Below are 17,225 nucleotides of genomic sequence, written 5' to 3'. Positions count from 1 at the left end.
ACTTACAGGAAGCAAAGTCAATTCTTATTGCAGCCGTTATATTTAAATGTATTCAGTGTCCACTTCCATGATGTCCACAGGATTGCATTGAAAAGAAATGTGTGTTAGCAATTTGATATTGAAATGGTGACTCCCAAACTATGTCAGTACTCTCATTTCAGTGTGTGCTGATAGATGGTAATCCAAACTAACTTTCTATGTAAATCTTACAAGCAGTCTGATTGGACCATTTCTTTCAGCTGCGTCCAATCATGTTTTGTCTAGCTACATCTGCTAATAATCAATATGGAAGAAAGTGGATCATTGACCCTTGGCTTGCAAACATTATGTTGGTTCTGAAATATCCAAGTGTCAATAAAAATGTATATAATACTTTATTAGTATGCATGAAAAGTGTGTATATATAAACATGGCATGATGGTAAAGTATGCATGAAAAGTGTGTATATACAAGCATGGTGGTAAAGTATGCATGGAAAGTGTGTATATACAAGCATGGCATGGTGGTAAAGATTGCATGATAAAATATATATTTCATATACTATTTTAAAAATTACTTACAAATGATTAGACAGTGAATACAATTTTTTCTGTACAAAAAATGAATGCAGGTGAAAGGGCATGATTGCATGGCTTTAAAAGTGTGGGAAGCTTCTTGTGGTAGGAATATATAGCATTGACTCTCGTGTAAAACTGATAAAAAAGCAAATTATGATGCAGGTATTCTGTATTGGTTTCAATTTGTCTTTTTTTGCATGTCAAATTATTGAATGTAGAAATATATGACCAATACAAAAGATATGAAAATAACTGAATAAGTGATTGCAATTTCCAGCCTGGGTGCACACTTCATTAATGTGACAAATTGTCTGGCAACAAAAATGTATCATTTGAGTTAATGTTGATAAAAGTCATGTGAACAATGTGTGAGCTTTTAATTAATGGGTTTTCCCTATTGTGGAATGTCACAGTGACTAGCTCTACATATTCCAAGTCACTCTCATGACAGTTCACCTCATTGGGATTATTTCTTTGATGTATTGTTGCAGATTGGCTTCAGTGACTCTTTCATTTATTTTTATACATACATGTATGTGAAAATATTTGGTCACTTGAACAATTTTCAGTTTTCATGCAAAGGCCATTTTTCCTTTATTGTCTCTTTAAATGCAGTCTGCACTGACAATAACATAGGCACTAAATTTACAGGTAACTCAAGATATTTATAAACTGAATACAACCAGTAGAATATTAAGTCATGATGACTGACTTAATTTTTTTCCTCCTTTGTTATATCCATCCACACTCATGAAGAGGATGGTTTATTCCGATGTTAAGAATCACAAGACCAGATCATGTTTCAACAGAGTGTTTAATATTGTAAAGAAACTCTATTGCATTTGACATGTGCTAGTTCAATCTTAACATTAAACCAAACCTGGATTTAGTGTCAACATTGTTTTTTTATATTATAAATCACATGATCAACATTGGCAACATAGAAATTAAACTGTATTGCAAAGATAGCAGTTGTCAGTAATGATTCCACATTTCAAGGTGGCAAATTGCAAAAGGTTTCACATTTCCTCTCAGATAACCAAGTAGCAAATTTGCAATGATTCCACATTTACTCTCAGATAACCAAGTAGCAAATTTGCAATGATTCCACATTTGCTCTCAGATAACCAAGTAGCAAATTTGCAATGATTCCACATTTACTCTCAGATAACCAAGTAGCAAATTTGCAATGATTCCACATTTACTCTCAGATAACCAAGTAGCAAATTTGCAATGATTCCACATTTACACTCAGATAACCAAGTAGCAGATTTGCAATGATTCCACATTTACTCTCAGATAACCAAGTAGCAAATTTGCAATGATTCCACATTTACTCTCTGATAACCAAGTAGCAAATTTGCAATGATTCCACATTTACTCTCAGATAACCAAGTAGCAGATTGCTATTATTTCATATTTTCTCTCTGATAACCATGGTGGCAAATTGCTGTTATTTCATATTTTCTCTCTGATAACCATGGTGGCAAATTGCTGATTCCATGTCTTCTCTCATACAACCAGGTGGCAGTTTGCTATTGGTCTTTGTCAGGAAATCAATTCTGGTTTTAGCTAAGTCAATTTTTGCCTTGCTTCATTCTGGACATCAAATTATGTGTTTTATTTCATGTTTGTAAATGAAAAGTTAAGTGTATTGATCATAGCAATACAGAGTTGTCAGGTGTTTTGAGAAAGAAAGCCATTCTGATGGCAACAATGGAATGTGTTGATACATGGAACCACTCAGATGGCAACAGTGGAATGAGGACCCTGAAATTGACATCATTGGATATTAAATAATGCTGGAAAGCATATCTGATAATCCTTATCCAAGCAGTGGGAATGTTTCAAAACCTGAAATAAGTTGGGTTTTTTAACTTTATTGGAATAAAACATTTTTGTATTTAGGCACACATAACCTGGTAAGTCAGATTCTTCTGTGGCTAGAATAAGGTGTACTAACAGGGTATAACGGGCTGTCAGCAAGTGTTAGTAAAAGTAAACAAGGAATTGCTGGTACATTCCACTTATGAAAAAGCAGTTAGATATTATTGCATTTTAGTTTGTACATGCTTTACTGTTAAGATTAAAACATTCAGTGCTGCCTGTTGATTCTTGCTTCTTTGACAGGTATTCTTTGTCTGAAATTGACCACTTTGATTTGACAGTTTGATTAATGTTTTTGTCTGTCTGCATTATCAATGTGATAAGTCCATACAGTATTAAAATTTAATTTTCATGTCACTTTGCTCAGTTTTAGTCAATAACTTCACTTTGAGTTAGCAGATAATGATTGTTTGGGTCAAAGGTCATAAGTTAGTTTTGCCACTATTACATGTTCTTTATCATCTATTGAGAGAAACTTAAAGAATTTCATATTGAGATGATTTGGGTTGAAAAAGATGTTGATGTTCATCAATATGGAAAGGAAATGTAAGAATAAAATTTGACTCTAGAAATGAAGCTTGTGGAATTTGGCTTGTGGAATTTTCAAAGTGACATATGTTGTGTTACTCTAGGATTTAAGATGTGAAGATTTCAGGGAAAATCTGCTTTTAAACTTTGCATGACATTGGTAACAGCTCCCTTTTACCCTGCTTAGTACATCCGAGATACAGCATCTTCTCTGTCACATGTAATGTACTGATGTCCTTTTCCATGTACAGTCAGGTTTTAGTAAACACAGGTGTGCTGGCAGCTCAATTAGGACATGTACAGTCAGGTGTTAGTAAACACAGGTGTGCTGGCAGCTCAGTTACTAAATATATCTCAGACAAATTTGAATGATATTTCTTATTTTATATCTTTGACATGTATGAAACAAAAATATTTTCATTGTTTCATTTTCACAATATTAGGTCCAGATTTTCAAAGATTAAGTGAAAAGAAGCCATCTTTTTGAAAGAAATTTCGAAATATTTAAAAATCACAACAACTAACATTTATTATATGATCGGATTCTTTAACAGATCAGAAGTAAAGTTATTGCTGATATCATATTAAATCAAGTTTTTGAGTTCATTTTAGTTATTTATTTTGTTTTATACATTGGGTTGGATTCATATTGTCACAAATTCTTATAAAGATATTGACACATTTCTTATATTGAAAATTTGAGCTTTTGTTTTTAGCTTTTTGTGGATTGATTGATTGATATCAAGAATATAAATAAATAAATAAGAAAATGATGAAATTCCTGTTCAACTTTACTTTTAAGTCGGTAGGCTTTGTTTTCAGATAAATTCCTAAAATTTGCAAGCTTTCTGAATAAATTGCATATGTTGCATAACATAAAATGAAAAATGACATACATACATGTCACATAATGGCATGGTCAATGAAATGCATTTTGTAACTTTCACTTTATTAAAATGCCAGCCACTTGTGCTTTTTTTTTAATGACAGCTTAACTTTTGTGATATTTTTCTTGGCCAAAGCTTATGGTATGGTCTTGTATCTCTTTTTCTTTTCTTTCTTTTCTCTTAGGTTTAAGATGGCCTCCCCAAAACAGCTGATGTTAATTATGAAAAAAATTTAATATCTGAGACAAAACTGTCAAATTTTGGCTAAACTTATTATAGGGCAATCTAAACTAAGTAGATGTTTATAATAATACATGATTTTGTGCGTAGTCATCATAAGTTGTGTTGAACTTTATCATAATTTGATATCAATAAACTTTATTCTAGCTTTGACAGTTGATATGCTGTAATAATATTTGTCATACGAGCTATATCAGTCCCACTTGAGCCAGTTTTATATTGAAGCTTTCAAAGTAACATTTATTTTTAACAACGAAAAATCAATATTTTTGTTGTGTAACAGAAACATTAATCAGACGTTCTTTTTTCATTGTTAGACGTGACTTTTCAAACAGACATTATGACTAATATTTTTATGCTGCTTATCTTGCCTAAGGTTAGAAATACTCATCATGAAATAATAATAATAATAATTATAATAATAATACTAGTAATGATAATAATAATGATAATAAAAGTAATAATAATAACAATACTAATAACTATTGCAGCTTTTGATAACAATATATAGCAAAATTAACAAGTAGTATAAATTGTTAGATGTAAATCTATATTAATGAATAATTTCAAAGATTAATTACATAATGTTAATATTATATAATGAGATTTATGATTTTAAACCTTCATTCATATTCTATACAAAGTGCGATCATAATTTGAGAAACTTGAACAATATCAATGTAGAACCGCTTTCTTAAAAAAATTGTGTATTATGACACTTATCAACTGCTGGAATGGACTGCCACAGTCCACAAGAAATTCTTCATCTATACTAAACTTTGAAAGAGAAATTACCAAGCGCCAAGTCTCATCTCCAAGTTATTTAGCATCTTGTAAAGGCATGCTTCTAATTGCTATCATGCCAGTTAAGACACAAATGCAGTTTGCTGAATTATGATTTTTTTCAGTGTAATCTTATCTCCATTCCTTCCTGTTCCTGTGGATTTCCAATAGAAAATGACCATTTTCCTTTTGAATGCAGACTATTTAATAATGCAAGCTTTATGACAGACTATTTAATAATGCAAACTTTATGACAGACTATTTAATAATGCAAGCTTTATGACAGATTATGATTAATGTATATTAATATTGACACTGATACTCTTTTATTTGTCAATGAACTTTACACATCAGAAACAAACATTTTACTACAAAAGGAAATGCCAAAATGTATTTTGACACAAAAAGATTAACAAACATGTGATTACTTTTTATTCCATTATGGCTACAGTTAATATTGTACATACTGGACCACACTAAACACTGTCCCTTGACCCTTACCTTCCTCTCATCTCCACATTATGGTTACAGTTAATATTGCACATACTGGACCACACCAAACACTGTCCCTTGACCCTTACCTTCCTCTCATCTCCACATTATGGTTACAGTTAATATTGTACATACTGGACCACACCAAACACTGTCCCTTGACCCTTACCTTCCTCTCATCTCCACATTATGGTTACAGTTAATATTGTACATACTGGACCACACCAAACACTGTCCCTTGACCCTTACCTTCCTCTCATATCCACACTATGGTTACAATTAATATTGTACATACTGGACCACACCAAACACTGTCCCTTGACCCTTACCTTCCTCTCATATCCACACTATGGTTACAATTAATATTGTACATACTGGACCACACCAAACACTGTCCCTTGACCCTTACCTTCCTCTCATCTCCACATTATGGTTACAGTTAATATTTTACATACTGGACCACACCAAACACTATTCCTTGACCCTTACCTTCCTCTCATCTCCACATTATGGCTACAGTTAATATTTTACATACTGGACCACACCAAACACTGTCCCTTGACCCTTACCTTCCTCTCATCTCCACATTATGGTTACAGTTAATATTGTACATACTGGACCACACCAAACACTGTCCCTTGACCCTTACCTTCCTCTCATCTCCACATTATGGTTACAGTTAATATTGTACATACTGGACCACACCAAACACTATCCCTTGACCCTTACCTTCCTCTCATCTCCACATTATGGTTACAGTTAATATTGTACATACTGGACCACACCAAACACTATCCCTTGACCCTTACCTTCCTCTCATCTCCACATTATGGTTACAGTTAATATTGTACATACTGGACCACACCAAACACTGTCCCATGACCCTTACCTTTCTCTCATCTCCACATTATGGTTACAGTTAATATTGTACATACTGGACCACACCAAACACTATCCCTTGACCCTTACCTTCCTCTCATCTCCACATTATGGTTACAGTTAATATTGTACATACTGGACCACACCAAACACTGTCCCATGACCCTTACCTTTCTCTCATCTCCACATTATGGTTACAGTTAATATTGTACATACTGGACCACACCAAACACTGTCCCATGACCCTTACCTTTCTCTCATCCCAGCTCTCATTTTATTTGATGTATATAATCACCTGTTTCCAGAACTCTTGCTGCATGCTCATTTATTCATTATTTATGTTCATAATGGAGTGGTACTTGTAGTTTCAAAACTTGTTACCAGTCCGTATGCATACTTTTGATCTTCTAAGCAATCATATATGTTCAAACTGAGAAATACCACATGAAGGATCTTAAATAAGTATCAAATAAAATTAGTGTAAGAATTTCTAGTTATTATTAAGCTCATTTGAAATGAGTACAAAATTCAGGCTTATATTCACACATGATGAAAATACTGATGTTATTCAATAAAATTGAAGATTAGTAAAGGTGAATGATTGGAAAGAACATTGTCATGCCACGGATATTTGTACTTTGGATTACATTACATCAGGGCATAATTTGTAATCTCATACCATTATATTTTCCAAAACTAAATATTACATCAGGGCATAATTTGTAATCTCATACCATTGTATTTTCCAAAATTAAATATTACATCAGGGCATAATTTGTAATCTCATACCATTGTATTTTCCAAAATTAAATATTATATCAGGGCATAGTTTGTTATCTCATACCATTGTATTTTCCAAAACTAAATATTACCTCAGGGCATAGTTTGTTATCTCATACCATTGTATTTTCCAAAACTAAATATTACATCAGGGCATAATTTGTAATCTCATACCAATATATTTTCAAAATTAAATATTACCTCAGGGCATAGTTTGTAATCTCATGCCATTGTATTTTCCAAAACTAAATATTGCCTCAGGGCATAATTTGTAATCTCATACCATTGTATTTTCCAAAATTAAATATTACCTCAGGGCATAGTTTGTAATCTCATACCATTGTATTTTCAAAATTAAATATTACATCAGGGCATAGTTTGTAATCTCATACCATTGTATTTTCAAAATTAAATATTACATCAGGGCATAATTTGTAATCTCTTGCCATTGTATTTTCAAAATTAAATATTATGTCAGGGCATAGTTTGTAATCTCATGCCATTGTATTTTCAAAATTAAATATTACATCAGGGCATAGTTTGTAATCTCATACCATTGTATTTTCAAAATTAAATATTACATCAGGGCATAATTTGTAATCTCATACCAATGTATTTTCAAAATTAAATATTACCTCAGGGCATAGTTTGTAATCTCATACCATTGTATTTTCAAAATTAAATATTACATCAGGGCATAGTTTGTAATCTCATACCAATGTATTTTCAAAATTAAATATTTTATCAGGGCATAGTTTGTAATCTCATACCATTTTATTTTCAAAATATTACCTCAGGGCATAGTTTGTAATTTCATGCCATTGTATTTTCAAACCTAAATATTACCTCAGGGTATAGTTTATAATCTCATACCATTGTATTTTCAAAATTAAATATTACGTTAGGGCATAGTTTGTAATCTCATGCCATTGTATTTTCAAAATTAAATATTACCTCAGGGCATAGTTTATAATCTCATACCATTGTATTTTAAAAAGTTAAATATGGACACTCCGATATTGTCAAGGTAACATCACATTTTTTATGATAAAATTTTATATGACAGTTTAGAATCTTTGATTATTTTTGGTATCCATCAGTTTAACTCTGTTTTACAGCATGGTGTTTTAAAACATGCTTTCTGCAAAATGCATAGTCTCCTACCAGCAAAGCCTTGGTCAGCTGATCAGCAAAAGAAAACAGTTTGCATGATCTTTTGCCATAAGGCTACTAAAGAAGAGCTGTCAAAAATAAAGCTGCATATACATGGTATAACTGAAGTTACAAATACAAAGTATAAAAAAGTTACATATACATGGTATAAAAAAGTTACTTATACACAGTATATAAAAAAGTTACATATACATGGTATAAATAATGTTGCTTATACATAGTATAAGTAAAGGTACATATACATGGTATAATTAATGTGTATACACAGTATAAAAAAGTTACATATACATGGTATAAATAATGTTATGTTTACACAGTATAAAAAAGTTACATATACATGGTATAAATAATGTTATGTTTACACAGTATAAAAAGCTACATATACATGGTATAAATAATATTGCATATACACAGTATAAAAAAGGTACATATACATGGTATAAATAATGTGTATACACAGTATAAAAAAGTTACATATACGTGGTACAAATAATTTTTCTTATACACAGTATAAGTAAAGTTACATATACATGGTATAAATAATGTGTATACACAGTATAAAAAAGTTACATATTCATGGTATAAATAATGTTATGTTTACACAGTATAAAAAAGCTACATATACATGGTATAAATAATGTTATGTTTACACAGTATAAAAAAGTTACATATACACAGTATAAATAGAAGACATTTTCTTTTCATACATTAATACCAATATATTTCACTATGTGGTGCCATAAACATTATATTTTAACAAGTGGCAAAGGAAAAGTTCTTTGCATTCTGGATGTCTCATGAATTGGCAAATAACATAGGAAAAGAAATTTTTCTTGTTATTATATACCAAACTTACTTCAGAATTGAAGTTTAGAATATTAAACTCACTGTTTAGCACAACATGCTCTCACCCCCACCGAAATGAACCTCATTTTCATGGCTTGATCATATAAATATACATTATTTAAGAAAGTGGTAGGATGTGGTTAACCTAATCTGTTGCAGTAAATTACATTTTTGTCATTTTTTAAACCATTTAACCCTATCTAAAAACAATTCAAGTCCAATTCAGCAATGCATCACAGCGGGTTTGTTGTTGTTGTCAAGGAAGTAAGGGGATATAACTTCAGAGAGACACAAATGGCATCTGGTCAGATTTCTTTATCAAAGATTAATTTCCATGTTTGAAATGTATGGCAGTTTCTGTTTATTTGTTTTAGCTCATAAAGTAGTCATTTTTGTTGTTGCAGGTGTAACCTTTCTAGGAACACTCAATCAAGCATCAAATGGCATGATGGGAAATTTTATATTTTCACATGTGAAAATATAAGAATATATTTTTTATATGTGAAAATATAGGCATGAAAAGTAATATGAAAATTATTTTGCCAATAAGTCTCTATATTTCACACTTAAGTTAATAATAAAGTTACAAGTACACAGCATAAATACATATCATCTGATATAACTGGATGATGAAACAATAAAATGTTTCATACAGAATTATTGCTAGTGTGAATTCTTTTTATTCACTTAGAACCAAACTTCATGAAGTACCATCTTTACTTGCTTATAAATCTAGTCCAACTGCATAATATGCCACCAGATCTGGATCCATGCAGTTTGCTAGAAGTAATCAGTAGAACAAATACAATAGCAAATCATGGTCTTTGTTATTTGCAGTTGAAATTGCAAGTATGATTATAACATCCTTATGGCATCATGATGTGTCATTATAGATCATTACATACTGACAACTGTATGTATATGTTAACCTGTACAGCAGTCATGTGATACAGTTTTGTTTCAAATCATGCCAAGTATTTGAAAGAAAAGAAACATTGCAGAGTTAAAGGTATCACATTTAATTTCCACATGTTATTGGGATGCATTGCGCTAGTTGGAATATTATGGATGCTCTGCAAGTTTCTAAGAGTTTTTAAAAAATAATTATTTTCTATAACAGGGTTTAATTTTCTTTGTTTTAACCATCATTATTGACTTTAACAGATTTTTCTTCAGAATGTTTTTTATTCTTAACTTTTCCTCTAGACAGGTCCTCAGTACTTCGTTGTGTTTTCTTAAGTACACTCAATACTTCATGATAATATTATCCTATAGATCATACAGATACCAGTAGTCTCCCCTACTCAGCCATCTTCCATTTCCCTACCTTGTTTATTTAAAATGGAGTGTTCATCATTCATTAAAAGCTGCCTCATCTTGTGTTTGTTGCATGGATTGAAAAATGGTAATACTTTTTGTTGGCGTTTACATGAGCCATAAACTCTTTCAGTGCTAATGATATTATAGCAGACTTATCAATGAACACAATATTGTAATAGCTTGCACATTATATTTTACCTGTGGTTGAAGGAAGCAAAAGTTGTCTGTCATTGATGAGCAAAGCTGGTTATCAGTGTCAGTTCAAAGCAATACCTACTGTAGAATTTTCCATTACAGCCTAATAATATTTGCTAAATTTTATAACATCTCTAACAGATTTGTAAAAAAATTTTGAAACAACAACAGTATGGAGGTAGGTACTCATCTGTAATCTGTTTTATATGATTTGAAATTGTATTTTTGGTCAAGTTAATACCTAGGTTAACAAAACTGTTAAATCTGCATTATGCAAGATTTTTAATAAGTTTTGGGCACATGTGTTTATATTCTCATTCTCAAATTTTTGGAGAAAACACAGGTTTAAACTGCATATTGTTCCTCTAATAAATTTGTAAAAAGATCATCATAAAACCTCCCAATGGAGGTTAGTATTACTTCCAGTAATTAATATCAGTGTGAGTTAAATATTACTGCTGGTAATTAATGTCAGTGGAAGGTCAATATTACTAACTAATATCAGCAGGAGGTAACTGGTAATTAATATCAGTTGGAGGTAAATATTACTACTGGTGACTAATATCAGTTGGAGGTAAATATTACTACTGGTGACTAATATCAGAGGGAGGTAAATATTACTACTGCTAACTGATATCAGAGGGAGGTAAATATTACTACTGGTAATTAATATCAGAGGGAGGTACTAATGGTTACTAATATCAGAGGGAGGTACTGATGGTTGCTAATATCAGAGGGAGGTACTAATGGTTACTAATATTAACAGGAGGCAAATATTATATTGCTACTGATAACTGATATCAACAAAATAGTCGACTCGAAATTAATGATGTGCCAACTGACCGTACTTTTATTTCCCCTTTTGTTCCAAAGGAATGTAAATAGAGGTCTTATTTTATCATTGGCATTGAAAGTGTTGTATGCTTCTTACTTTTGAAATGCATTTGTATTGTACTATATCTAATGAAAACCCTTATTCATTAATATGAGTAAAATTTTGTTATTTGCTAGTTCTTAGTTTAATTTGTTTTTGCAGCTTCTTTCAGTATTTAACTGTTTGATTTGCTTCAAAATACATTCGAATCTACATATTCTAAGATATTCTTATTTTGATGCTATCTTTAAAAAAAAAAACAATAATTTTGTTATATAAATTTAGATATTACACTATAGGCAGTTTAATTATACCATCTTATCTGTTTTCACTTTTAAAAGGCAGGGTTATGCTGTTTTTAACAAACAATATAGAATTTTCATTTGAATGAATTAGATGTTTCAGGTGAATATAATACATTTCTTGTATTATCCACTCTAGGTTGATAAGAACAGCAATGGAACAGTGCGCTACACAGACTTTTTTGATAAATTTTATGGCCAGTATCCCAGTCCAGTCCCACCATCCAGGGGTGGATTGTCAGGGGCCCAACTTCAGCCAACAAGGTCAGTCAAAGAAGCAATCACAGTTTATCTCTAGTTGCCCCCACCCACATTTGTGAAGGAAAATGTTCTTATCTTTCAGGTTGTCTCATGAATTGGCAATGAAAATTTACTTGTGTGAATGTTAGATTTTGCCTTTACTGCCTGTCTTAGCAGGTCGTGTCTATTGTATTTGTGTCATTTTACTTGTTTTTCAAATTCTTATGGAATATGAAACTTCTGGATGGGTATCAGTCAGTTATTTTAATCAACACTACAGTTAGATCTTTGATGAAAATACTAAGTAACTATTGCTTATGTCTGAATTGTTTTTTTTTTGTCACTGCTGTGTTTTAGTATTTCTTTACTTTCTTTCCATATTTTAGGTTTGTTCCCCCAACAACTGCCAGAGAGATCAATGTAGACATGATTGAGAAAATGCTTCAAGAAAAGGTTTGTGTTTTTTTCCAAGTAAATTTAGTCAGATTTGTGTATCAGTAAATTGCTTGCAACCTGTAACTTGTTGTGTGGTACATTATGCCATTATCATAATCCATTTTTGTCAAGCCTACATTGATGGGAATGAGTCAATGCAGTAACGTTTCCTCCAGCAGTGTCATCATCAGCATTGTCAATGTCATCATCAGCAATGTCAATTTCATCATTAGCAGTGTCAGTGTCATCATTAGCAGTGTCAGTGTCATCATCAGCAGTGTCAGTGTCATCATTAGCAGTATCAGTGTCATTATGAGCAGTGTGTAAAGGTTTTGGATCTCGTTATTCAACAATGCTTTAATCATAGGCTGGACGTGAAGGCTCTACTTTTGTTAAAATAATTTATTTTGAAATTAAAACCATTATGATTGTGGTTAATGATTATTTTGGAAAAATTTCTGTGTAGTTTAATTTTGTCAACTTTTACAACCTCATGAAAATTAGAACCATGAAGAAATGGAGATTTCAGAACTTGGCAACCATGTTTGTTTATTTTTGCAGTGTGTGGCACACACAGGTAGACACAAAAAAGTTTAACATAAAACAATTAACATGTATACATCTACCACTGACACAAAAGAAAGGACAATTCTATTATACAATTAACATGACTGACTCGTAAAAAAAGACAAGTGTAGTATACATTTAACATGGCTGACTCATAAAAAAAGACAATTGTATTATACAATTAACATGGCTGACTCGTAAAAAAAGACAATTGTATTATACAATTAACATGACTGACTCGTAAAAAAAGACAAGTGTAGTATACATTTAACAGAACTGACACACAAGAAAAGGTAAGTGTAGTATACAGTTAACATGAACAACACACAAGAAAATACATTTTTAGTATACAATTAACAGGACCGAATATAAGAAAAGACAAGTGTTGTATAGAATTAACAGGACTGACACACAAGAAAATACGTTTTTAGTATACAATTAACAGGACTGAATGTAAGAAAAGACAAGTGTTGTATAGAATTAACAGGACTGACACACAAGAAAATACATTTTTAGTATACAATTAACAGGACCGAATATAAGAAAAGACAAGTGTTGTATAGAATTAACAGGACCGACACATCAACAAAATACATTTTTAGTATACAATTAATGGGACCAACACATAAGAAAAGACATTTTTAGTATACAGTTGACAGGACCAACACATAAGAAAAGACAAGTGTAGTCTAGAAATGTAGTATAGAATTAAAAGGACCAACACATAAGAAAATACATTTTTAGTATACAATTAACAGGACCAACACATCAGAAAAGACAAGTGTAGTATAGAGACACATAAGAAAAGACAAATGTAGTATAGAATTAACAGGACTGACACACAAGAAAATACATTTTTAGTATACAATTAACAGGACCAACACATAAGAAAAGACATTTTTAGTATACAATTAACAGGACCAACACATAAGAAAAGACAAGTGTAGTATAGAGACACATAAGAAAAGATCAGTGTAGTATAGAATTAACAGGACTGACACACAAGAAAATACATTTTTAGTATACAATTAACAGGACCAACACATAAGAAAAGACAAGCGTAGTATAGAGACACATAAGAAAAGATCAGTGTAGTATAGAATTAACAGGACTGACACACAAGAAAATACATTTTTAGTATACAATTAACAGGACCAACACATAAGAAAAGACAAGCGTAGTATAGAGACACATAAGAAAAGATCAGTGTAGTATAGAATTAACAGGACTGACACACAAGAAAATACATTTTTAGTATACAATTAACAGGACCAACACATAAGAAAAGACAAGCGTAGTATAGAGACACATAAGAAAAGATCAGTGTAGTATAGAATTAACAGGACTGACACACAAGAAAATACATTTTTAGTATACAATTAACAGGACCAACACATAAGAAAAGACAAGCGTAGTATAGAGACACATAAGAAAAGATCAGTGTAGTATAGAATTAACAGGACTGACACACAAGAAAATACATTTTTAGTATACAATTAACAGAACCGACACATAAGAAAAGACATTTTTAGTATACAATTGACAGGACCAACACATAAGAAAAGACAAGTGTAGTATAGAGACACATAAGAAAAGATCAGTGTAGTATAGAATTAACAGGACTGACACACAAGAAAATACATTTTTAGTATACAATTAACAGAACCGACACATAAGAAAAGACATTTTTAGTATACAATTAACAGGACCAACATAGAAGAAAAGACAAGTGTAGTATTGAGACACATATGAAAAGACCAGTGTAGTATAGAATTAACAGGACCGACACATCAAGAAAATACATTTTTAGTATACAATTAACAGGACCAACACATAAGAAAAGACATATTTAGTATACAATTAACAGGACCAACACATAAGAAAAGACAAGTGTAGTATAGAGACACATAAGAAAAGACAAATGTAGTATAGAGACACATAAGAAAAGACAAATGTAGTATAGAATTAACAGGACTGACACATAAGAAAAGACATTTTCAGTGTACAATTGACAGGACCAACACATAAGAAAAGACAAGTGTAGTATTGAGACACATATGAAAAGACCAGTGTAGTATAGATTTAACAGTACTGACACATCAGAAAAGACAAGTTTAGTATAGAATTAACAGGACTGACACATAAGAAAGAACAAGTGTAGTATAGAGATACATAAGAAAAGACAAATGTAGTATAGAATTAACAGGACCGACACATAAGAAAAGACAAGTGTAGTATAGATTTAACAGAACTGACACATCAGAAAAGACAAGTGTAAAATAAGGGCCCCAAGTGGCCGAGTGGTCTAAAGCACTCTCTGTTACGGATCACTGCCATCTCACCTCTGTCTGCAGTATAGTATAGAATTAACAGGTCCGACACATAAGAAAGGACAAGTGTAGTATAGAGACACATAAGAAAAGACAAGTGTAGTATAGAATTAACAGGACCGACACATCAAGAAAAGACAAGTGTAGTATATAATATAAAATTTAATGCAGACAGCTTCGATCATCATATTATTAACATGTAATGAACAATAACCTTGTGTGTAATTGAAAATACTGTTGAATGCATGCTCAAATGTTGTTAAAACACAGGTTTCAACATGGTCAGCTTAACACAAGTAAGCATTGCTCTTTTGTTCTGACTTATCATTATTAAGGAACTGTATTTGAATAATTTGTAATACTGCAATAATGCAGAATGTTTGCTGTCGTTGTGCATCCATATTCAACTGAAATTGTAGTTTAAATTCTAGGCTTTTGAGATTTTCGTATTTGATTTCAGATGAAGACTAACCTGAAGTCGGTAATAAAGGCCCTCCAACTGTTTGACTACAATCGTGATGGGAAGATTCAAAAACATGAGATGCGGAGAGTCATTGAGAACTACTGCTTCAAGCTCTCGGATCAACAGTTTGACAAGTAAGGTTTCACGCTAATTATTTTGTACTTCTGAAAATGGGATAGAGATGAAGTGATGTGTGCATTTGCAAGAAGCATATTAAAGGGAATTTTGGCATACCTCTATGCTACTTTCGTGTACAGTGTACTTTGACTGATATTTATTTGTATGTGCTATTTAGGGAAACAACATGCTGCCTAGAGCAGACAGTTGATCCAGATAGCTGCTTCATGAGAAATCAACTTCGACTAGTCCAAAGTACACGACTAGTCCAAAGTACACGCACGACTAGTCCAAAGTACACGACTAGTCCAAAGTACACTAACTTCAGCAGTTATTAAAATCAGAGAAATTAATTTTCCAGAGAGAAGTTGATTCTAAATTTTGAAAGTGCACTAAATGAATTATAAAATATCAAAAACTTAAAAAGAGTTATAAGCTAATTGGTTTTAAACATTATCATTGAAGTCTGGTCAGTGATAATGACCAAGCAGTGTAAACAGTCTTTTGAAAGGTGCTTATCTGAAGTAAACCAAATTGTATATTCCATAACCCAAATTAAATCTATGCACGAAACTGTATATTCCATAACCCAAATTAAATCTATGCACGAAACTGTATATTCCATTACCCAAATTATACCCATACACCAAACTGTATACCCATACACCAAACTGTATATTCCATAACCCAAATTATACCCATGTACCAAACTATATTCCATAACCCAAATTCTACCTATACACCAAACTGTATATTCCATAACCCAAATTATACCCATACACCAAACTGTATATTCCATAACCCAAATTATATCCATACACCAAACTGTATATTCCGTAACCCAAATTATATCTATGCACCAAACTGTATATTCCTTAACCCAAATTATACCCATACACCAAACTGTATATTCCGTAACCCAAATTATATCTATGCACCAAACTGTATATTCCTTAACCCAAATTATACCCATACACCAAACTGTATATTCCATAACCCAAATTATACCCATACACCATACTGTATGTTCTGTAACCCAAATTATACCCATACACCAAACTGTATATTCCATAACCCAAATTATACCCATACACCAAATTGTATATTCCGTAACCCAAATTATATCTATGGACAAAACTGTATATTCCATAACCCAAATTATACCCATACACCATACTGTATGTTCTATAACCCATATTAAATCTATGCACGAAACTGTATATTCCATAACCCAAATTATACCCATACACCAAACTCTATATTCCATAACCCAAATTATACCCATACACCAAACTTTATATTCTATAACCCATATTATACCCATCCATCA

At 31.7% G+C, this 17,225-nt stretch overlaps 1 protein-coding gene across 3 annotated transcripts in view; it reads left to right on the top strand.

Moving 5' to 3' along the window:
• LOC149785999 (EF-hand calcium-binding domain-containing protein 6-like) overlaps positions 1-17,225 on the top strand; it is a 172,160-nt gene that overhangs the window by 29,031 nt on the left and 125,904 nt on the right. For all 3 annotated transcript variants that reach the window (XM_089976282.1, XM_089976281.1, XM_089976280.1), the window contains 3 exons: positions 11,883-12,007; positions 12,370-12,436; positions 15,776-15,912. In XM_089976282.1, coding sequence (XP_089832408.1) covers positions 11,883-12,007; positions 12,370-12,436; positions 15,776-15,912 — 329 coding nt within the window. The remainder of the gene's footprint in view (positions 1-11,882; positions 12,008-12,369; positions 12,437-15,775; positions 15,913-17,225) is intronic.

Source organism: Sinohyriopsis cumingii, chromosome 12 (assembly GCF_028554795.1).
Source record: "Sinohyriopsis cumingii isolate HCF-2022 chromosome 12, ASM2855479v2, whole genome shotgun sequence".
In the NCBI taxonomy this organism is placed as follows: Eukaryota; Metazoa; Mollusca; class Bivalvia; order Unionida; family Unionidae; genus Sinohyriopsis; species Sinohyriopsis cumingii.
This window is presented reverse-complemented; position numbering and strand designations above follow the sequence as displayed.